This window comes from Engystomops pustulosus, chromosome 5 (genome assembly GCF_040894005.1).
Source record: "Engystomops pustulosus chromosome 5, aEngPut4.maternal, whole genome shotgun sequence".
NCBI classification, from domain to species: Eukaryota; Metazoa; Chordata; class Amphibia; order Anura; family Leptodactylidae; genus Engystomops; species Engystomops pustulosus.
The window spans coordinates 152,123,230-152,146,921 of NC_092415.1; the positions used below are offsets into that span (position 1 = coordinate 152,123,230).

A 23,692-nucleotide genomic window follows, 5' to 3' on the forward strand; every position below is an offset into this window, starting at 1 on the left:
ACACAGACAAGTCACATGTTGTTATTTGAAATGCATCTAAAGCCAACCCCTGAAACTAAACAGATGATTTTGTCAGGAACCCAGGTAAGTTAGAGGACATCTACCATCAGGATGAAGGATTGTAAACTAAGCACACTTACACACTCTGGCAGGATCTGATCTTCAGTTAGCTTTTTATGCCCTGGTTTCTAAAAGGCTTTAAAGTATGCAAATGAGCCCGAGGGGATCCAGGTCCATAGGTGTTAATAAAGCCTTGAGCCCCTCAGGCTCATTTGCATAGTTTTAAAAGCCCTTTTTTGTAAAATCCAGCACATAAAAAGCTAAAAGAGAGGATACTGCCTGAGGGGGCACACACCAGTACGTCAGTGTGCTTGGTTTACAATTCTTCATACTGGTGGTAGATGTCCTTTAACCCCATAGCGCAATAAGACGTACCCTTACGTCTTACTGCGCATGGGGGAGTATGAAGAGGGCTCACAGGCTGAGCCCTCTTCATACTCACCGGGCGTTAGCTTCATAATGAAGCAAACGCCCGTCGCTAACACCCGCGATCGGTGCTTGCACCGATCGCGGGTGTTAACCCTTTGATTGCCGCCGGCAAAGCTGCCGGCGGCATTAAAGAGCCGGCGGCGCATGGGCGCCTCCATCTTGGCTCCGATCGTCACTCCCCGTGACGTCACCGGGGAGCGGCGATCCGTTGCCATGACAGCCTGGGATCACACAAAGATCCCAGGCTGTCATGATCGAGGCTATCTATTATAATGTGCGATCTGCACATTATAATAGATGGTATGCAAAATCCCCATATACTGCCATACTGTAGTATGGCAGTATATGGTAGGATCAATCAGACAACCTAGGGTTAAAGTACCCTAGGGAGTCTGTAAAATAGTAAAAAAAATAAATAAAAAAAAAGTAAAAAAAAAAAATTATATTAAAAAAACATAAAAATTCAAATCACCCCCCTTTCCCTAGAACTGATATAAATATAAATAAACAGTAAAAATCATAAACACAATAGGTATCGCCGTGTCCGAAAATGCCCGATCTATCAAAATATAATAACCGGTTTTCACTGCGTTAAACCCCGTAGCGGAAAATAGCGCCCGAAGTCGCAAATGGCATTTTTTTGCCATTTTGAAAAATAGAAAAAATTCTATAAAAAGTGATCAAAATGTCGAACAGTCCTAAAAATAGAAGCATTGAAAACGTCATCAGAAGTCGCAAAAAATGATACCACCCACAGCTCCGTACACCAAAGTATGAAAAAGTTATTAGCGCAAGAACACGGCAAAATGAAGAATTTTTTTTCTGTACAGGAGGTTTTAATTTTTGTAAATGTATGAAAACATTATAAAACCTATACAAATTTGGTATTCCCGTGATCGTATTGACCCAATGAATGAAATAGACATGTCATTTGGGGTGCACAGTGAAAGCTGTAAAAACCAAGCCCACAAGAAATGGCGCAAATGTGTTTTTTCATCATTTTCACTGCATTTAGAATTTTTTTCCCGCTTCCCAGTACACGGCATGGAATATTTAATACCATCACTACGAAGTGCAATTTGTTACGCAGAAAATAAGCCATCACACAGCTCTGTACATGGAAAAATAAAAAAGTTATAGATTTTTGAAGGTGGGGAGTGAAAAATAAAAACGCAAAAACGAAAAAGGGCCTGGTCCTTAAGGGGTTAAAACATACATTCATATTGTAATGCAAATACTTAGAGAAGGCAGAAAGGCATATTTACAATGCAGATGTGATGGCTTTCTGCAATGTGTCTTTAGTGAAAATTAGGTCCCAGGTGACAGGTTCCCTTTGATAGAAGTAACATTTAGAGGTTAAAGAAAGAAATTGATACAAACCAATCTTAAATGACTTGTGCATTTGTGCCGGAGTTTCAGTTCTGTCCTTTGTACCAATCTCAGCAGTTTCTGCATTTATCCTGCCATAAACAAGAGTGACCCATTTTATTAGGAGCACGATTATAGTAATTTAATAATTCTTAGTAATTCCTGCAAGACAGAATTAAACGACATCTACCACCAGAATGTCCAGAAAAATACAGTAGCGACGTTTCGTCTTCATAGAGAGGGCGAAATGTGGCTATTTTAAACATGGTGGAATAAAGAAATACTTTTTTAAAGAGTGCTGCTTCGCTACTGTATTTTTCGGGTGAACTTTTGATGCGTCTGGATCAAAAGTCTGGATCGAAGATTGACCCGTGATTGACCTATACAAGTGCTGCTCCAATTTTCACTCTATTTTTTTTGCTAACACCAGGATGAAGGATTGTAAACCATCTGGAAGGATCTGTTTGTTTTAAGCTTCATATGCTCTTGCTAATCCAGGCTCCATTAACACCTATGTATAATTTTAGAAGCCTTGTTTTGTAAAAACCAGGGCATAAGAAGCTAAAAGAAGAGTAAATCCTTCCAGAGGGGGTACACATCAGTAAACCAGTGTGGTTAGTTTACAATCCTTGATCCTGGTGTTGGATATCCTTTAAATTAAAATAATATGCCTTTAAGGATATGCGAGAGCTCGGTTAGTGGCCTCTGTCACAAATTCTGTAAAAATTCCTTCGCAAGTCCAGCATGCGAAAGTTCTTCACATGGCACAATGACAATATGGAAGCCCGTGAGCCCGTGAACATTAGTTCAGGTAATCTCTTTCCAAAATGTATCTATAGATAAGGTCAATATTTAATTCACTGGAGAACTTTGAGAAGCTCCTCTGTGCACGCTACTTCTCTTTAATCCTGTTTGCTAGCTAAGTTGGAGAGGGGGCACAGTTCAGAGGGCTATGACTGTGGATCCATGGCATCCATAAATACTAATTATTTTTGTCTGAAAAAGAAGAATCTCCTTTTTCACATGAATCTAGGATTGTGTTTCTAGGTGCCAGGGAGCCGGAGGTATTAACTGTTAAAATCACAGTCAGGTGTAATATATATATATATCTGCACCCAAACAGTCACTTTGAATAGATTCATATGAATGAGGAGGATCCAAAGTTATGGCTCCTAGAATCCAGGATGTATGTCTACGGTCATAAAGATGTATAAGATATGTCCTTGGCAAAAAAAGAAAAAAATACTTTTTTAAAAGATCATATTATGCAAATGATTTGCTCAGAAGAGCTTCAAAACCAGCTAAGTGCTAAAAGAAATGGTACCAAATTCAGATGCTACAGGTTGGTTAACTCATCTAGGACCTGCTGCAGTTTCCTACTGCTCCCACGCTAACCACAGGAGCAGGACCCATTCCATCCGGAGACGCAAGGGAGATGCGGTTTGTTACCAGGTGACTGCTGGGTCTAATTAGACCCAGTCCAGCTCTGATCAGAATCGCCAGTCACGGGTGTTCATTTCCCCTGTAACTGTGGCTCTTATAGATGCCTCAGTTACAGGGGAAAGCGTATAAAAGAAAAAAATAAATAAACTAAAAAAAAAACAAAAAAACAAGTGAAATAGACCCATAGGGGACATGTAAAGTAAAAAAAACACACACACAAAATAATAAATAAAAATAAATCCCCCGCTAAACTACAAGAACCATTGCCATAGTTGCCCTGTTTGCCCAAGACTATATATATTGTATATCAAAATGATCTAAACTAAATGAACACTAATAATGAATTCCCTATTTTGAGTTAATTTGATCTGTTTTTTCTAAAGTACTATAAATTACAAAATTATTAAAATCTTAATTATAAATTACTTTTTTCCACTTTTACCCCCCCAAAAAATGAAAAAAAGTTTTAAACCCCTTTAACTTGCTCTATGTCTCCCGAAATAAAAAACACAGCAAAAAATTTTAATGTAGCATGCAAAAATAAAAAGTTATGGCCCTTAAACCGCCGCTTACGAAGAGCCTTTTCAGGCCGCATCACTAGGTGGTTTAATCTACCGTAGTTTATGTTTACATGCTTAATAGGAAATGGTAGAAATTTTAAGCTTTACATATTTATTTTCAAAATTTGTTAAAAAAACTTTTTTTTGTTATACTAGGGAACTCTACATGTGATTGCTTTGACAATTCCCTGCAACACTTATACTAATATCTTTTTCTAGTGCATTGTGCATATGTCGGCATATCCCTTACATAATGGAAGTCTGTTAATCTGCAAGAATCACGGTTATCTTTGATATTCCCCGTTGCAGGAGGATGACCACTGTATAACACAGACTTCATTCACTGCATATGCACCCTATTGTTCCTGCGCACTTGTCTGTTGCATGACTATATACAGCTATACTTAGGTATTACTCATTACTGTCCACTAGATGGTGGTAGAACCAAGAAAATATCATTCTACAAGTTTACTCTTCCCTAATGGCTCACACTACATCTCAGGAAGCATCTATCACAAATATACAATGCAAATACAGATGTGAGGAACTTTAGGTAGAAAGTAAAAAACACAAAATTGTAACAAATTGCTTTTTGGCTTGCAAAATTACACAATATTTTTATTCCATGTTGGTAACAAGTTGCAGATTATGTTACTAGAATCACCAGATGCCAAAATCAGCAGTGGAAAATCGACGGACACTATTGCAGAAAACTCTACCAGCCCACACCTAGTCTTGGGGTACATTCACATGGCCGTCTGGGGGGAATGTATATGCAGCCGCATATACGTCCCCATAGACGGCAATGGCACAGTTCTGCGCCGTTCTGCGGCGCTGTTCCCCATGGAGAGGAAGGGATGTCACCCACCTCCTCTCCAGCGCAGCCGGGTGGGGCATTGGGCTGTGTGAATGTAGCCTTAGGTAGATATGGGCACTGAAGCATCAGTGGGAGGAATTGTAAGACTGGCGTTTAAATCAGCAGTCTTAATAAATTAATAAATTGGATTATACAGTGATGCTATGAGAGTAATAGAAGAAACATGAAATACAATGATAAATTTACTGGCTGGAGGTCAGAACAAACCATCTATACACAACTTCTGATTCAGCCCCATGTGACATGGCAGTGACAGGCTGTGCAAGAGGGAAATGAGATAAATGTACAGATAGCTCAAAGGACGCTGTGGGAGTTAGTGCTCATGGGAGTGTATGGTCACATGACCCTCCATCTCCAGCCATCTTATAGATGGGAGGAGTTTCCAATTTCATTAAAATGGTGCAGAACTTTATCCTTATATATATATTACTAAGTTGTTTAATATCATGTCCCCAATATATAATAAAAAATTTACATAAAATACACCTTAGATAATATTAAAGGACATCCATCACCACTTTAGGGGTGTTAGACTGTCCTAGAACCCCTGCTCGTTACCTGTAGGAGATGATTCCACTTCTTTCAGCTAGATTCCAGGCGCTGTAATCACAGAGAAAACAACTTTATAAAACTTATGTAAATGAGGTGGTGGTGCTCAGGGTCCCATTGGCCGCATCTCTCCTGCCTCCCCTGACATCAGCCAACTTGTTAGAAATCTTGCGCAGACGAGAGAACTTGTCCCTTGCGCAGCCCAGTGTGGTCATCAGTATTCTCTCGCCTGCGCCAGATTTCTAACAAGCCGGCTGACGTCAGGGGAGGCAGGAGAGCTGCAGCCGAGGGGAGCATTGCATATCAATTAACCAGGAGGATTGCATAAATTAGTGAACGGAGGAGCTCATGTGACTCTACCCTGAGCGCCACCAGCTCATTTACATAAGTTTATAAAAGTTGCTTTCTCTGTGATTACGCCGCATGGAATCTAGCTGAAAGAAGTGGTATCATCCCCTACAGGTAAAGAGCAGGGGTTCTAGTACAGTCTAACACCCCTAAAGTTGTGATAGATGTCCTTTAAATAGACAACCCTCATCTTATCCTAGATCTTATGTTTCTGAAACCATGTAACTTTCCATACCTTAGGCTACCAACATCTGGGGCATCTTGGTCATCAGTTAAAAATGCATCTTTCCAGAAGGAATGGCTCAGCAACTCATTCCAGGACATTCTAAAAAGACATTAAGACACCTGCATTACTATATTACAATAAAAGGCTTAAGCACAAATAAAATTTGGAGTATTCTTTATTAAAGAGTGAGACAGTGTAACAGCCTGTGAAGCTTCCATGCCCCCACTCCCCTGTTCCTACTTTTAGTAATAACTGAAAATTATCTTTTCCTCTGGTTCTCACAGTGACAGCTGAGAAATTAAAAGAAGCTTAAACAGTAATTTAAAGGAAATCTACCATCAAAATCAAGCATGATGAACTAGGAGCTCTGGTTCTTGACTAGGAGCACTTCTAGATTTAGGCACCGTGACCGTGGTGATCTTCTAACATTTGTTATCCAGGGTCTCCTTCCTTCTAAAACCAACTTTTGAAATGATAACAGAGTCCCTCCGTGCTACAGCTTCACAGGCGACCACACTATGCAGGGGGACAGTTAGACAGTGTAACAGCCTTTAAAGCTGGAGAATGAAGGGTCTCTGGTAGCTGAAATTACAGCAGGAAGGACTCACAAGTGCAGAGGGAGCAGGGGAAAGGTTGCGACAGTGTTCCTCCTCCTTGGTCCGAGAGCTGGTGACATCACTCGGCTCTCGGCACTTCTCGCGAATGCTCGGGCACTGAATCTTGCGCAGCCAGCCATGACACATTGCAGCTGTGCGAGATTCACTGCCTGCACCTGCGCGAGAAGTGACAACACCGGCTCTCGGTCCAAGGAGATGGAACACAACAAAGATGGGGTATGTATAATTAAATATCGGAGGTGGGCGGAATTGCCAGTGTGATGTAAGTGAATGGTCGAAGCCACTTTTCTATAGATTATAGAATCCTAAACTATCGGTTTGTGTCCCTAAACAAAATATGTCCTGGGGTCAGTGGTAAAGAGCCGAGAGGGTGGTGGGAGGAGGTTATTTCGGCCGGGATCAAGTGGTAAGTTTCCTTTAAAGTTTCTCTGTCATCTGCACTATTCATATCTGAAATTTTTTTACAAGGGTTGAGTTATCCTTATCCTTTCACTAGGTTTTACCTCACTAAACTACTAGCACCCTCAGGTAGTGAATGAAATGTGTTTTCTGTAATTCCTTCTTCAATATAAAATCTCCCATTTACCTACAAAAAATATCCCCCATATGTATCGGAGGGTAAAACGTAGTGACAGGTTCTCATTAAGCACTTTGTCACAGACACTTTCTATTACAAATTACCTGACAGATGGGATTTTGCTATGCTGAGCAGATGATAACATTCTCAGTATTGGTTTTCAATAGAAAATGGAAGGTCATGCAGAAAATTTTCCAGTATTGTGTCCTAATAACAATCTCTACAGACACAAATATGAAACCAACAATGCTCCTCAGTCATACAGTTCCATAACAATGTAGATATCCCATGAATTGAGGTCCATGTAATTCTATTTTAGTTTAACCTATGCTTTAAATTACCGTTTCAGTGGATCCTTCTGGAGTAATCCTATAAGTAATGATTGGAACTCTGGAGATGGCTTGGCAGAGAATTGTCCTGGTTAGAAAAGAAAATCAATTAAAAAAAAAAAAAGTATTTTCACATTAAACAGGTTGGTGCAGGAAGGCACACATAATAAGGAAAGCCTTCATGGACTTACCTTGTAAGTAGCTCATTATGGGACACTAAGGGATAGACATAGACCCCTCCATAGGTTTCCTTAGAAATAGAGATCCCGGAGTGGACTCTGGATTGGCCATACAGGTGGGGGAGATGGGTTGTTACTGTATCTCTTTATTTTGGAACTATATCTTATGTAAATTTCCTCTGGTATGTTATGTATCAAGATTGTTAAGACTTAGGCCTAAGTCTGGCCGTATTTACGCATTCTAGCAATGCACATTCCAACAGTTAGAATGTATTGTGTGTTTATCTGAATAAAAAGTAAATAAATAGAGATCCCAGACCAGTAACTGCACCTTGGTTGTCCCACTAATGAATTACAGTAAAAGATTTATTAATACATAACTGCTAAGGGTGTCGGGTCAGACGCATGGCTTTATAAACTGGCCATTTAATGGTTATTTAATGCCATTTTACAGTTTAGTCCTTTCTGTTGTTGATTTTGGTTCGGTTCAAATGGCATCTGTGCACATTATTGATTATGAGGTGTCTTTTTAATCAGATTAAATAAAGTTTATTGTTTTAGTTACTACTACTTTTAGCTTGATACAGGGTATAATTCTGATTACATTAAAGGGATTATCCCATATTATTTACAGGCTGCCTAAAGGGTATCTATTGCCAATTTTCATTAAAACTAGATAACAAAATGTCTAATTATTTTTCTCATCGGCTTTTATTCTTCTATTTTCTGTCCTTGAGAAAAGCTGCTATCTAGTCGGAGTATTTATCAATATCCTTTACAGCAGCCTCCTGACCAGGGACAGTAATAGTCAGCTCAATAAGTTGTAAGCATGTTTTTTACAGATAAATGAAGTAAAAGATTTGACATCATCCATTGTTAGTAATGGATGTATTGAAAATGACATCCTCTTCAGCGATAAATGAACTAAGCAAAGATCTGCCACATGTATGTACAGGCTGCAGCGCAAGCTTTTCCTCAGTCACAGAACCATAGAAGAACAGAAGCCGCAGAAGATGGAACCCGAACAGCAGAAAAACAACATAAATTAGTTTTAATAAATGTAAATTTACTGATTTGGGGGCCATTTTTATATTACCATACACATTTGGGGTAAGTATTCATTATTAAGTAGTTCCTAAGGTTAGCCACCAGAGGGAGCTTCATTGCCACAAAACACAGACCCTGCCTAGGAGATGGCCAATGTAACCAGCACAGTGTCCTTGTAAAATTTTCACATTTTATTATGCGGCTTTCAGAAAAACAAATGCAGAACACTCACACGTCCCTCTAAATTACATCTTTGAATGTCCTTTATCTTGTAAAAATCATCTGTACAATATAATGTTCACTTTAGTGCCCAACAGTGGTTTCTATTAGGCCCCTGTCACACTTACGTTGCAGATCACGTCAGAGTCTGATCAGGGTGCGATCAGGGTTTGGTCAGTGAAAATCTGACATTTTTTCAGTTCAATCAGTTTTCAGTCAGAATTTGTTCAGTTCTCAGTTTTTCATGAGCATTTTCAATGCAATTTCAATGCAATTCCTATGCGTTTTTCACGCGCAGATAATTCACATGAAAAGGACTCAGGACTGAGCTCTATCTTTTCTATGGCAATTGATGCGTGAAAAACGCATTGCACTTGCAGGTGTCTCAGAGTGCAATGCGTTTTTGCTGCATCTCCATAGACTTGTATGGTGCATTTTCACGCGTGTGACTTGCAAAAGTAGAGCATGCTGAGATTTAAACACGCATTTAAAAAAACGTGCGTGTGTGCTTGAAAAATAATGCAAGTCTGAATAGACTCATTGATTACAATGGGTCAGAGTGCAATGCACGTTCTGCGTGTCAAAAGCACACGCAGAAAACATGCCTGAAAAACGCAAGTGTGAAAGGGGCCTTATTCTATTATATTTAAAGATAACCTGTCAGCAGGGACCCTCCCACACAGTGTCCCCTGACACAAAGCACTCTATCCATGGGATAAGAGCCAGCATTCTTCTAAAAAAGACATCTATTGATGCCCCAGTCCCAGTCACAGAGACAGGAGAGCTGCAGTATACAGTCCAGCTACAACCAGTGTCTCTCTTAACCTCCATCTTCCTGGAAGAGAGATTAACGATGTAGGAGAGCTTAGTTACACAAAGCCACCATCTCTCTCACTCCCCTCCCAGGAATTCTCTTCAGCAAGTCAGATGTCTCTCACAAGGTTCCAGCAAGGCACCACATAATATTTCCTACCCCTGAGAATAAGTTAACAGAACTGTACATGTCCGTATCTGAAAACAGTAGTTCACTATAGTCCCCGAGTACTAGTTCCTTACTGGAAGCATGGCGGTAGCAGTGACACCTGTCAACCAGGAACAGGGAAGCAGGCCAGTTTAGGCCACACAAAGATGCAGGACTCACTTAGTGATTGCATATAAGTATATAAAACTGATATTTTTAACTTTAAAGCCATTGAGAGGAATTATGCCCCAGGGGCATCTGCTTTTCCAGTGCCACACATTATCAGTAACTGGCACCAAGTGCTTGTTGCTGATCACATGTGTTTCCCTAGAAACATAGCTGTAATCAGGCTGGGCCATCTGCCGGCATCACAGCAACAGAGAAAGATGAGAAGAGGAGAGCTGCTGGGGAATGGGGACGGGTGAATATGTGGTGTTCATTTTTCTAAAATTCATTAAAAATAAATAAATAAAGGAAAATAGGGAGTGGGTGGGCTACAATATGGGGGGTATTAGAGGGGGCACACATTATGCAACAGATATGAGAGGGGGCACACATTATGGGAGGGATGTGAGAGGGTTCCCACATTATGGGAGGGATATGAGAGGGGGCCCACATTATGGGAGGGATATGAGAGGGGGCCCACATTATGGGAGGGATATGAGAGGGGGCCCACATTATGGGAGGGATATGAGAGGGGGCCCTCATTATGGGAGGGATATGAAAGGGGGCCCACATTGTGAGAGGGATATGAGAGGGGGCCCACATTATAAGATGGATATAAGAGGGGGCACACATTGTGCAACGGATTTGAGAGGGATATGAGAAAGGTCTACAATATTAAAGGAAGATGAGTGTCCACAATATGAGGGAGGGATAAGAGGAGCCCACAATATGAGGGGGAGATTAGAGGAGCCACAATAGGAATTGGCAGAGGGACTGATTGCTGTCAATAGTTCCTTCCGAATGCTGGACCTTAGACCCATGTCCACAAGATTGAATTACATTTTAAGCGCAACTGGAGAATCTCCTCCCCGACAGCTGAATGTAGACGTTCAAGGAAGCGTTTTCTCCAGATGCACCTAAAATGACTTTTAAAAATAAATTACATCACATCTTGTGCACATGGTCTTAAGCTGCGTTCACATTATGGGGGTCATTTACTAAGGGCCCGATTCGCGTTTTCCCGACGTGTTACCCAAATATTTCCGATTTGCGCCGATTTCCCCTGAATTGCCCCGGGATTTTGGCGCCCGCGATCGGATTGTGGCGCATTGGCGCTGGCATGCACGCGACGGAAATCTGGGGTGTGGCCGAACAAAAACCCGACGGATTCAGAAAAACTGCCGCATTTAAAACAAAAAATCTATTGCGGAGCTTGCACTTACCTTCACTCAGCCTGAGCCGATGAACTCCAGCGCGTTCCAATGCTTTTCAGCGCCACCTGGTGGACGGCGGAGGAACTACCTTAATAAATCCCGGCCGGACCCGAATCAAGTGCAGAGAACCCGCCGCTGGATAAGTAAATCTGCCCCTATATGTTTGCAGTGCGTTTTAAAATACTTTGCAAAACAACTCAAAATACATCCATGTTTTTATTATCATTAATACTGATGTGTTTTGGGAAACATTTTATCTGATGCATTTGCATTTTTAATGTGTTTCGATGTTTAGAATATACAGGTAATATTTCCATGCCGCAGTAGGAGGGCCCCCAGAATCAATTTCACTGGTGGGCCCTAAGCCCCCAGTACAACTGTTGCTGGCGCTGCTCTTCTCTAGGTCCTGATGCTAGTAGTATGCGCAAAAGTATTATTATTTTATGTTTATTCTAGGGATTTTGTCTAACCCGGAGTTTCCATTGCCATTTTTTAATTTGCACTGGGAGTCTTCACTATTAATTATTGTTTAGTCTGGGGTCTCCATCATAATTTTGTCCGAGGACTGTATTTTTATTACTTGTCTACTTTTGGGTCTTATTTTAAAGTTTTTGAAAATTTAAAAAAAAAAAATCATCTGATTAAAGTAATGTACCTGTCGGTGGAGTGTAATCCTCATTTACAATTTTCTCTATTAGTTCTGAGAAGCTTTCAGAGAAAAATGGAGGTCGCCCTGCAAGGTGAAAGAAGGATATAAAAAAAGGCAGAGTAATCAGTCATGCTTGTCAATAAGTAAACCAAAGACTGAAAAATACACAATCAAGGATCTCCACTAAAATCTGGCTTTGATCCACATCCTACATGATTTTTTATATCAAGAAAAAAACAAAATAAAATCTGTTGCTTCAGGGAAATTACAAAGGATCTGCTGCAGTTTTACCTCACAGAATTCAATTGTAAAATCTAGTTTAAAACCAATGAGATACTGGGAGGAGATTACCAATCTGTCTACACCAGAAAACTGGAGTAATTTGCACCTGAAATGCAGTGCGACACATTTACTGAAGGTTTTAGACCAATTTTACAGTCTACTTCTACACAGCACTGCTCTGGTCAAAAGACTGACACATTAGTATAACTCCCCCATTGTGTAAACACTTCAACACAGATTTCTGCGCCATTTTACATGCGTACTTAGAGTCTGCCCCTAACGTGTAACTACTATCAGTAAGGTTCTTTTTCTTTTTGTGCTCCAAATTTTAGGTCAAAAGAAAAAGAGTCCACCACTGGTCTGGCATAGGGTTACTTGATGAATCAACAAAATAGGAGTAGGAATAGGAATTAGCAAAAAACTAAACAAAAACATTATTTTTCAGAATAATTCCATAGAAGGGAGATCAAGTTCAAGAAACTCAAAAGCATAACTTACCAGTAAACATTTCATATAAAACACAACCCAATGACCACAGATCACTTGATATGGAGAAATCGGCTCCCGTGATTATTTCTGGGGCAGCATAAACTGGGGATCCTAGAAAAAAATATTTATTACATATTAATACAATTCTGTACAGGATACAGAGCACATCTACATGGATGTCAATTGTGTACCAAAGTGGCAGAAAACATTATAACTGTATTTGAAGGGGAACCTATCACCTGATTTTCACTAATAAGTTTCCATAGCACTACTAACGTGACTAAATGCATAGCAAGAGATTTTCCATACACCGATGCTCGTGCGCCGGTATGATGAAACCCTGGACATGTCAAGAGGCTTCTGCCTCATACATACATATCACCCACTGTTGTGTTTATGCAATATAATGAAAACGATTATGATTAATAACTAAACAGCGACTTATATTTATTACAATATTCTAAAGAGCAGAGTATGTTCAAAACAACAGACACCAACCTCTTCAAAAAGTGAAAAACAAATGCCTTTATTTCACCTTTAATGCGGTTCCTTAAGTTTCGCCGTGGTGTAGATTCTCCGTTGTCACCTGGATTTTCCTCTAATCCAATCATTGAAAAGAATTCTTCTAGGTTTTCGCCTTCTGCCTTTGAAAAGCTGAAATTTGTTAACTTTAGGGTGCCAGGTCCATCCAGTAGAATCTGTGAAAAGGTACAAAATTAATTACGAATGCAATAAAAATGCTAAACTACAAATTTATAATTTCATCCAAAACAAAATAATAGTCAGGTAATAATATAAGTTATTTTAGTTAATATAGGTGTTATATATACACTTTTTTTTATATATAGGCGATCCCCAAGTTAAGAAAAACCTGACTGACAAACGACCCCTAAATACAGAGGGACCTCTCTGCCCACTGTGACCTCTGGTGAAGCTCTCTGGATGCTTTACTTTAATCCAAGACTGCCATGATCAGCTGTAAGGTGTCTGTAATGAAGCTTTATTGATAATCCTGTTCCCATGACAGCAAAACATTTTGAAAATCCAATTGTCACTCTGTCTGGAGTTACAACTAAAAAATATACTTATTCCGACCTACATACGAATTAAACTTAAGAACAAACCTAAAAACCCATCTTGTACGGGGACTGCCTGTATAAATATATCACATACAAAGTACTCTTAATAAAAAAGGAATCCTGGCCATGGCTGCTGTACAGTAATGTCCGCCAGCTACTCTGCATTCACTTCTGATCTCAGCTGCATTACACTTTGTGGGTGTCATTGCTATTGCATGCCACGGAGGCAGGTCACCGTGCCAAGCAATGGCAGAATTGGCCTTTTCTTGTGTTTTCTCTAGCAGAGAGTGAACACCTAGAAAGTGTGGGAAAACAGAGTGTCAGGGAGGGGCAAGTAAAACAAATTATTTTGTAGAGCCTGTTTATATAAAAATGTAGGTCCGAGTTTATTTCAATCTTTTTCCTTAAAAACATAAAAACAAAACTAAGATGTAACAGATCATCTGATGTTCAAGAACGGACTTCACTGACTTATATTAGTATAAAACCCTAATAGGGTCACCCATATTGTAGCCTGATAAAGAGTAGAAGGTAAGTATAATATGGGTGACCCTATTAGGGTCATACTTACATTGGCTACACCCTTTAAGCCTGGCACTTTACAGAGAATTAAAAAAAAAAAGTAACTGTGTTGTGCTTTGTTTTTCTCACAGAAAATCAGTTAATGAGGCTCTAAACAGTTGTGAACCGAAGCCTAACCATTTCCAAATTATAAGAGAGAAACTAAAGAAGATTTTAGACACCATGTTTTCAGTGACTTTACAGAGATATAAACAGATCCTCTGGGATGATGTGGATGTCTTTTCCCAAGCACAGTGCCAGATTTGTTGAGTAATACACTCCAGCTGCTGTTCATTTGAATAAATGCTATCAAGTAACAAATAGTTTCATCTATTGAAAAGTGGGTTGTCCAGAATGAGAGATTTTTAAATATAGGGCTGGGGGATATTAAAATAACATATGCCTTATCTTCACCTCTCTTGGGTTGTATGATTTAGTGTGGCACACAAAGGTGCAGAGATGCAACAGTCACATACTTGCTAAAGCAGCAGTTGCAGGCTGTAGCAGGTGAGTGCCTTTTGATGTGCCATAACCACCAAGCCCCTGTATAATGGAGAGTCTACGCTTTTCTGAAGAGCCGTACATGGGTGAGAATTGGGTGCCTGTATCTGGAAGTTAGCTGTGCAGTTTTGGGGAGCAGAATTACCAAAAATTCATGCAAATGCGTTTTTTTTTAAAATAAATGACTAATTAAATAATAAAATATTCAAGACTATTAGAGTAAACTACTTTTGAGAACTTACCTTTCGAGGGGTCAGATCACAGAAAAGCATGCCAAGTTCATGGATATAGTGGAGTCCAGAAATTATGTCAACAGCAAATTCTCGAATTGTGTCTTCAGGCAAATGTTCATCCTGACCAATTACTGTTTCAAGGGACCCCCCTGAAATGCATTTCAATATAATACAGTATTCACCATATAAAAAAATTGAAAACTTGAGGAATCTCTAGAGTACTCATAATTATAATGCTGCATAAAAGGAATAGTGCACATTTGCTCTTTATCTTTCTATTCTTGAAGAAGGAGATGGAGAAGGGAAACCCTGTGTAGGTTCATGGTACCAATAGTATATGGAGAACAAGGTCAATATTTCCCATGGTTCAAATTAAAATTATTCAATTATTAAAATTATCTAATGGTAAGATTGTTCATCCAACTGGTCAATATGCTTTAATTTTTAAAGCTGCACCCAGTAGTCCTGTCCTAGGGTGCCCTAACTACTGCAGTTTTCTATGTGCATAACAGCCACCATGAACGCTTGTTTTGGTACATCAACAAGCACATGGCGGTAAAAGTACCGCAATCGAGAATGCACTTTTCCTAAGTCCAGGCACATTCTTGCTCCTTGCTCCTTTAATTAAAGAGACTTTTTTTTCACTTATATTGCAAAATTAAAGAGGTTTCCCAGGATAATTTTACTATTCAAAGGTTAGGTCATTAACAAGAGAGTGGTGTGGATCGCTCTACAGACCGCACTGATCAGCTGTTTGAGGCTGCCACCGGAGCTGGAATCAACACAAAGGTCAAAGCCAAAGGGACAGCTTTCATACAGGGATTCAAGTATGAAAATCTTTATAATGCATATAATATTATAGGATTATACCTTCATAATAATTTTATGGACCTACAGTAAATACTTAAACTAAAATTGATCAAGAGATTATGCTCTGACATCAGATCTGCCGGTCTCCAGACACTTAAAGGGGTATTCTCGTCTGGGCACTCACATTCAGTTTCACTAATCTTCCATATGTAAACATTTCTTCAATTGGATGTTATTTAAAAAAATGTTCCTGTGTGAAGATAATTTCTCATAAATGTAGTCATGTTGTCCCTTAGAAACCAGATGGCTTCCTCGGATACGACCACGTCACACTCTGGCAGCAGGGGCCAGACTTGTGCTATAGAGTCCTGCCTGACCTCCTGGATTCAGTGATCATTGCCACAGGGTGTCTGTGGGACTTGCAGTAACTCCTGGACAGTTCATATACAAAAACCTTTTTGTTTATTTGTGCAATCTCTCAGGCAGAGGTGGCCGTATCCGAGGAAGCAATCTCATATCTAAGGGACAAAATGACTACATTTATGAGAAATTATCTTCACACAGGAACATTTTGTTTAATAACATCTAATTGAAGAAATGTTTATATATGGCATATTTATCAAACTGAATGTGAGTGCCCAGATGAGAATACCCCTTTAAGTCTAACTCTGTCATTTCCCTATGAGTTCACATGAGTAGATTCTGGGAACAGCACCAAATGAGAGAAAAGAAATATGACAAAAGCAATAAATATTAATAGGCCAAACAATAACTATCAGAGATCAGCTACAAAAGAAATACACTGTAATGATCTTGTTGACGGATAGTAGATGACTGCAGGACAAAACTTGTTCTTACCTGTACAAAGCTCCACTACCAGCCAAAGATGGTTACTAGTCTCATACCACTCATGAAACGTAACCACGTTCTTGTGTTTAACATGATGGGTTAGCCGAACCTAAATTTAAAACAGATTTGATGACATTATATAAGGCAACGTATACAAATGGAGTGTGGAGTAGGTAGCGCTTGCAATCGTTGATCATTGCAGGCGACAGAGTATTCCTCTGAAATACAATTGTAACTCTGCTGAAAATCTGTGCTACAAGAAATTGCAATAAAGCAATAGCTTTAAAGGACATCTACCACCAGGATGAAAGACTGTATGCAAATGAGCCATTAACAGCTACGGAGCCTGGAGCCCCTCAGGCTCATTTGCATACAGTCCTTCACTCCATTAAACTACTATCTCCCGTGGGTGGGATATGAAATGTCCTTTCTAGAATTTTCTTTTTTATGTGAAAACCTGCCTTTTTACCTATAAAAAAAAATCCTCCAAAGTCATGTGCAAATGAGCAGAAAAGAATAATAACTGCCTATAGACATAATAGAACTGAAGCTAGGGGCCTTTATGGGGAAAAAGCGTAGCCTTTCATACTAGTCTCTTGGCATCAAGTTTTCCTTTTTTTTAATTTTCATTCTGCCCAAATTCAAGTTATCCAACCCAATCATTTTTGTAACTGCCAACTATATTGTCAGTCTGACTGCATAGTTAAGTAGACGGGGGAGACTAGGCATGACGGACATAGTTGATCCTTTGTGAGATACGTCTCCTAGCAGCTTAAGGACATCTACCATCAGTTTTACTGAAGTTAGACATGTCCTACCAAGATGTTAGTAGGTGTTCCTCGCGACTTCTCGCAATTGCGGCAACACAGGGTTGAAACATTTTTGCTAAGTAGTCCGGGACACTCTGGCTACGTCACTGGAGCACCTTACAGCACCTTGTCTTTTAAATTTATTCACTCCTCTCATTTTTCATACAAGTCCTGCCAGATCCCGTGTATAGAGTAAGTGGTACTTGTGTTGGAACAGAGAGCCACAGCAATATGGTAATGTCTAAAATCTCAAATTATTAAAATCCTTCTAATACTCGCAAGAGCAATGATAAACAACCCCCCTATTCACCAATGCATATAAACTCAAAAAAATGACACATACAAAACAAACACTTAATAAACTTGAGATTTTAGACATTACCATATTGCTGTGGCTCTCTGTAACCTTGGTGGTTATCATAATGTATATATATTAGTATTTTTTGCTGAGAATTATTCATCGTTATGTTTAGGGCATGGCCGGGTTTCTGAGCACGGGCATAGACAGACAACAGTGGTTGGTGGAGGTGAATGAGGTCTTTTCTGAGAAGACCTTTGTACAGAAGAGATATACTCCGATATATCAAACAGCTTTTAAGGAATTGACTCGCACCTATAAGGATCAATGCACCTCATGGTGGAAGGTGGTGGGAGGTGCAATCCCTAGAAAACTACTTGAGAAGTAATATTGTTCCACGAGGTCTACGCATCACCTTCATACCGTACATAATGGACAAGCAAATGTCATAAAGTTCATAGGGATCGAATTGGTACTCCCTCCGGTGAGGGGAGGGAACTGGGATCAGAAGGTATTACAGAGGGAGACAAGGTGGATCCACATGCTGAACACTGTGACACCGAGGGGTTTAAATCTACAATTGTCTTATGCATGTTTCATCTAATTCCCAATACATCGGATCTGTAGCATATAACCCGATGGGATGTTTTCCTCCTTTGGATGGCCCCTCTTCTCCCTGCACCTCCTCCTCTGTTTATCCATACCACGTGACTCTGATGACACGGGTCACGATCTGTGATGCTGCCCCTCACTTGCTAAGATTGTAAATACTTTAGTTTGAGTAGATCTGCTATATATACTATTTCACGCGAGTACTGACATACCTCTGTAAAGTTTGCACTGTACATACGTGGGTGCACCACCTGATGTTGTAAGTCTATTTGTCCGTGCTCGCGATTCTCGTTTCTGTGCTCAAAATAAACAGAGAAGTTGCGATGCGATACAACGTGCATGAGCAGCTTCCCTGGTTGCGTTGACAACCAGTCTGGCTAAACCTGCCCAGCCACCCGGAAGTGACGGGTAGTAGTTCCGGTTCGCGGGTCTTGCGGCACAGGCGCATACGGCGGTGGTGCAGTGGTCAGCGTTAACCAACTGCCCAATCACCAAGAGGTAAGTCACAGGGGAGGCGGGACGAGCAGTATATTTAAACCCTACTTGTATAGAGGTATGACGTCACACGCTGGTCAACATCCCATGTGAACACACGGCTGCCTCAGTGGGTGAAGGCACTCCTCCCCCACTGCCATCTCGCTTACTATGTGATGGGACACCTTATTTTAGGTAAGAAGACTGTACAGTCTGGACAGACTATTAGATTTTGCTTGACGGTTCAGACTGATCAGCATTTTTCTTTATATTTATCAACAGGGCTTTGTTGATACCTTGATCAATCTCCCTCTAATGAGACCTCTGTCGAAACGCGTCAGGAAGGTGCTTCTTTCTATAGACAAGGGACAGTATTGGGGACTGCCCTTGTCAGGGTGGGAGTCTTGTGGATGATAGGGTCAGTGGTTGAGGGCTCTATACAACCCCTGCAGCGCCAATCTGATGAGGCCTAAAGATTCCCTCCAAGCCCTTCATCAGCGATGGGTATTGTATATATTGGTATGGTAAGATACACATACACCATTGGATAAGAGGACTGCAGCAGTTACTCTTTGATGTACGTGTCCCCCCAGTCTTTCCTATACAGCCCAATCCATGCTGAAGTACTATAGTTGAGATACTGCCATTTTGTGTTTGTTTTGTATGTGTAATTTTTAAGTTTATATGCATTGGTGAATAGGGGTGTGTTTATCATTGCTCTTGCGAGTATTAGAAGGATTTTAATAATTACTTAGTAAACTTGAGATTTTAGACATTACCATATTGCTGTGGCTCTCTGTAACCTTGGTGGTAATCATATTGTATATATATTCATATTTTATGCTGAGAATTATTTGTGTTGGAATAGGCAGAATAAATAAAAGACTAGGGGCTACGGTGACGTAGCCAGGTAACTCCACACTAATTAAAATAATTTTTAACTCTTCATTGTTGCAACAGTGGCATATAGAGGTATAATAAAAGAAGAAAAATCATTCCTCAGGGACTTCTTAGTAGGACACATTTACCACCAGAAAAACAGATGATAGATGTCCTTAATTTCCCACAATTCTTCCAAATGAACATGTAATGGTTGTCTAACTGTGATCCAATGTGTATGCTCCTTGTAATCTGTGAATTTTACAGACAATAATACAAAATAAATAAATGTAATCACACCTAAGGTACTATCCACATCTGTGTCAAAGTTTCCACCATAACCGGATACAGTGTCACAACAGACAGAAATTATAATGTATTTGCTGACCATCATTACACACAAGTCCTTACCCAGTTAGTAATCTCTGCCCTTTTACTTTTGTCTATGCAGAGAATTGCCACAAAGTTGATGGTGCCCTTTCTTCTACCTTTATACACAACAGATTTGCTTCCCTTCCCAATTTCTTCATAAAGGATGTAATTTTCCATTCTTCGGGACTCAGAACCTAAAACAATTATAAGTGATTATCAAGTATTAGACCATTTTCTGAGAAGTGAACAAACTATTAAATGATATGATTATTACATATGATCACAGGATGTAAAAGTCCGGGCACTGACTTACACCTCTCCTTCTCCAATAAAAACACATGTGCGCCAAGTCAAATCCGGTGTATAATTATGGGGGCGCCTGGAAGAAAAGCGGTCAGCCAACAGCTGCTAATTTGGGTTTTTGGGACCTTTGAAATGGTTTTCCAGGTATGTAATACTGATGACCTTTGTTAAATGAAATCTACCATTAAAAGCAATCATAAGGAGCACTTACTCATAGATCCAGACACTGTGGTAATCTTCCAATATATGTTATCTATGGCCTCCTTCCTTCTAAAATCAACTTTTAAAACTAGGCCAATGAATCAGAAGTGTTCTGTATAACAGCTTCACAGGCTGTTACACAGTGCAGGAGCTTCCCCCCTTGCAACTATGTGAGACTATAGCAGGCAGAAGGAGGAGGGGGAGGACAAGGCCTGGATCTATGAGTAAGAGATGGCTCTGAATTGGATTGACGGTAGATTTTCGTTTACAGATAGGACATCAATACCAAACCTGCTCATTGACATATATTCGCAAACAATGGGTCATTACAAGTCAGTTCAGTCTATAGAACATTTTCAAATTATGTCCACTATCTGCTGCTATTATGTGACACAGCGGATAAGAAAATTACTTTGCTTTTACAAACTATGTTTGAGCCCATTGAATTTACTGTATAGCACAAAATAGACAAAAAAAAGGGGCAAATGTTAATAGAAATAATATATGGTAGTGTTCTTTTCTTTTTTTGGTGAGGAGCGGGGCGTCCCCTTGTTTGGGATCACCGTGATAGATGATTTGTGTCTGATCACAATAAAGAGGCCCAGGAGCCTCTTATGAATGTAGCAACAGGTCACATGTTTTTAGGCCATTGGCTATAATCCCTGGCAAAAATGTCACTGCAATCCCAACCCCTGTGACGCTGGCCTAATGTATTATTAGATGTCTCGGGCAGGGACAGCAACACATACAACTGACCTGCAGCTCCAGTCATTAGTTAGTGACCTGTGTCTCTAGTTAGATAAAGCCACTAATAGTTGACCTTTTTCTTATTTGAGTAGAAATAAACTTGACCACTTGTGTGACCAGTGATGCAGGGGGCAGCTCATCTATATACCCCAGTCTATGTAATCTACTACCGAGAAGACGCGGGGAGCCGCTCACCTGTGACACCGGGACGTCACCTGTCTACCAGCAGCGCCCACAGCCCATGCCTCCTCACCAGCAGCGGCTCACTGACCAACCGTCCAAAGACTGAACCATTACATCTGTACAGGGGGAGCTAGAGGAAAAGAACATGACCGCTCATATTATCTCCGTGACCATTTCTAGACAATAGAAGAGATTTCGTGACATTCTTTATCTGAAAAAGAATACCCCTCCCCTACACACAATACTGTTACAACCGGGGAATGCATTGGTTTCGTCTGTTACCTTGGTAACGGAAAGCCTGCACTTAAACGCTTGATGGATGTTATTTTCTAGAAGGTAAAGGACCTTTCCTGACGTCATCACCATGTGATCAGTGACGACCCTGGAGTGGGCTGTGCCATTAAATGCGAAGTGTAATTAGAGTACAGAACGTTATAGTCTGAGGTGTAATAAGAGTAAAAGCAGCTGCACAGCAATTGTAATGTAACCCAAGGGAAACTTTTTAATGAAACCTGCCCCGGGAATTTGGAACGGTAAACCCCCCACAAGTCCAATGTACAAAATAATCTCCCCCCCAGGGGATTAATAAAGTTGTATTGTATTGTATGATGGACCAACATTTCTACTTACCTTTGTACTGAGCACTCATAGTATTTACTATCCCAGCTTCACTTGCCGCAACACCAGAGGAGGCGTCAGCATTGGACTCTTAAGTATAAATGTTTGTTTTTTTAGGCCACGCAAATGGAATATACAGGTCAACTTTGGATCCTAAACCACAGGTCGATACAGACATGTAGGTGGTTTAGCGTCCAAAATTGACCTGACAGGTCCTATTTGGAGGGGTATTCTGGTCATCACTGTATTTTCCCTGACAGGCAGAAGTAATCAATCTCTGCACCATCTCCCAGCTGCTGTGTATGCGTCATCCAGCTCAGGCTGATTATTCCTGTCTGGACAGTTCAGGAAGCTCCGTGTGTAATGTGTTTATGTAGGCACCCAGCTTTCCCAAGACCATGAGTTTTATAATTTGTTTTTTCAGCAAAACCACTTGGTACAGGGATTTCTTCATCAGTGTAGCTACAGCATTCTTAAGGTATGTTTGGCTCACCATGCATAAAAACGAATGGTAGATTTGCTTTAAGGGGACATATATCTTTACTTCCCCAGCTATGGCGCATGTGTGGCATTGTACTGAGATAAGAATACCCCTTTAAGTGTAAAGTCTATGTAGAAGAGCTGTGGATAAAATGTGCATGTAATATTCCTGTGGATGTGATGTGCAGGTATCAAATCTGTTTAATCAAAAAGAAGCTGTGAAATGTAGCAGCAGCAGTAAATGCCTGGTTGACAATTTGTTTCTATGCGCTACACTGAGGCTCTTTGTAGTGCTACTGATTGGTTTTAACTATTGAATGAATGTGGCGGTCTACAAGATTCCACCAAACCCTATATAAGGCTGTATATCTATGCTGTAGCTTTATAGGTCCACTATTGCAGCTCCTTTCAGGCACTAGTTGTCTGCAGATACTGCAACACAGAAATACACACTAGGCAATACAGTACAGGTGTACAGTACACCCAGTGCCCCACAGAAGTCACAATGCCTCCACAAACTAGCAAGCCGTCACTGTGCCTCCATATAGTAACCAATAGTTACTATGCTCACACAGTAGCCACTGGTCACAGTACTCCCACAGTAGCCCATAGCCAAAGTTCCCCCACACAGTAGCCAATAGTCCCGGTGTCCCCACAGTACCCAGCAGTAACGAAAAATCCAAAGTAGTCATGGTGTCACTACATAGTAGAAAAGCCATAGTGCCGCCACTGTAGTTAATAGTCACAGTGCTTTCACATAGAATTCAATGGTAACAGTGAACCTACACGGTACCAAACAGTCAAAGTACCACAAGTGGCCAATTGTCACAGTGCCTTGACATTGCCCTCAGCAGTCACAGTGCCCCCACTGTAGTTAGCAGTCACAGATAGTAGGAATAGTCACAGTGAACCCACACAGCAGCAAACAGTCACAGCATCCCCAGTAACCAATAATAGCAATCCGTCCCGTAGCCAGTAGTCAAAGTGCTCCCACACAGTAGCCATTGGTCACACTGCCACCACACAGTAGCCAATTGTCCCATTGCCCCCATACTGTAGCCAACAGTCACAAAGACTCCACACAGTAGCCAAATC

At 40.5% G+C, this 23,692-nt stretch overlaps 1 protein-coding gene across 5 annotated transcripts in view; it reads right to left on the minus strand.

Moving 5' to 3' along the window:
- The window catches only part of ULK4 (unc-51 like kinase 4), a 488,957-nt gene extending 467,082 nt beyond the window's left edge, over positions 1 to 21,875 (minus strand). For 2 of the 5 annotated variants that reach the window (XM_072153425.1, XM_072153428.1), the window contains exons 1-10: positions 21,326 to 21,464; positions 20,105 to 20,259; positions 16,631 to 16,730; positions 14,972 to 15,111; positions 13,124 to 13,286; positions 12,598 to 12,699; positions 11,824 to 11,901; positions 7,396 to 7,471; positions 5,870 to 5,959; positions 1,870 to 1,949 (exon numbers count right to left, since the gene is read on the minus strand). In XM_072153425.1, the coding sequence (XP_072009526.1) occupies positions 1,870 to 1,949; positions 5,870 to 5,959; positions 7,396 to 7,471; positions 11,824 to 11,901; positions 12,598 to 12,699; positions 13,124 to 13,286; positions 14,972 to 15,111; positions 16,631 to 16,730; positions 20,105 to 20,259; positions 21,326 to 21,341 (1,000 nt within the window). In that variant the 5' untranslated portion in view covers positions 21,342 to 21,464. Of the gene's footprint in view, positions 1 to 1,869; positions 1,950 to 5,869; positions 5,960 to 7,395; positions 7,472 to 11,823; positions 11,902 to 12,597; positions 12,700 to 13,123; positions 13,287 to 14,971; positions 15,112 to 16,630; positions 16,731 to 20,104; positions 20,260 to 21,325; positions 21,466 to 21,511; positions 21,630 to 21,781 lie in introns of those variants that run through there. The other 3 variants (XM_072153426.1, XM_072153427.1, XM_072153424.1) reach the window with 3 other exon arrangements.
- Between the last annotated feature and the right edge of the window lie 1,817 nt (positions 21,876 to 23,692).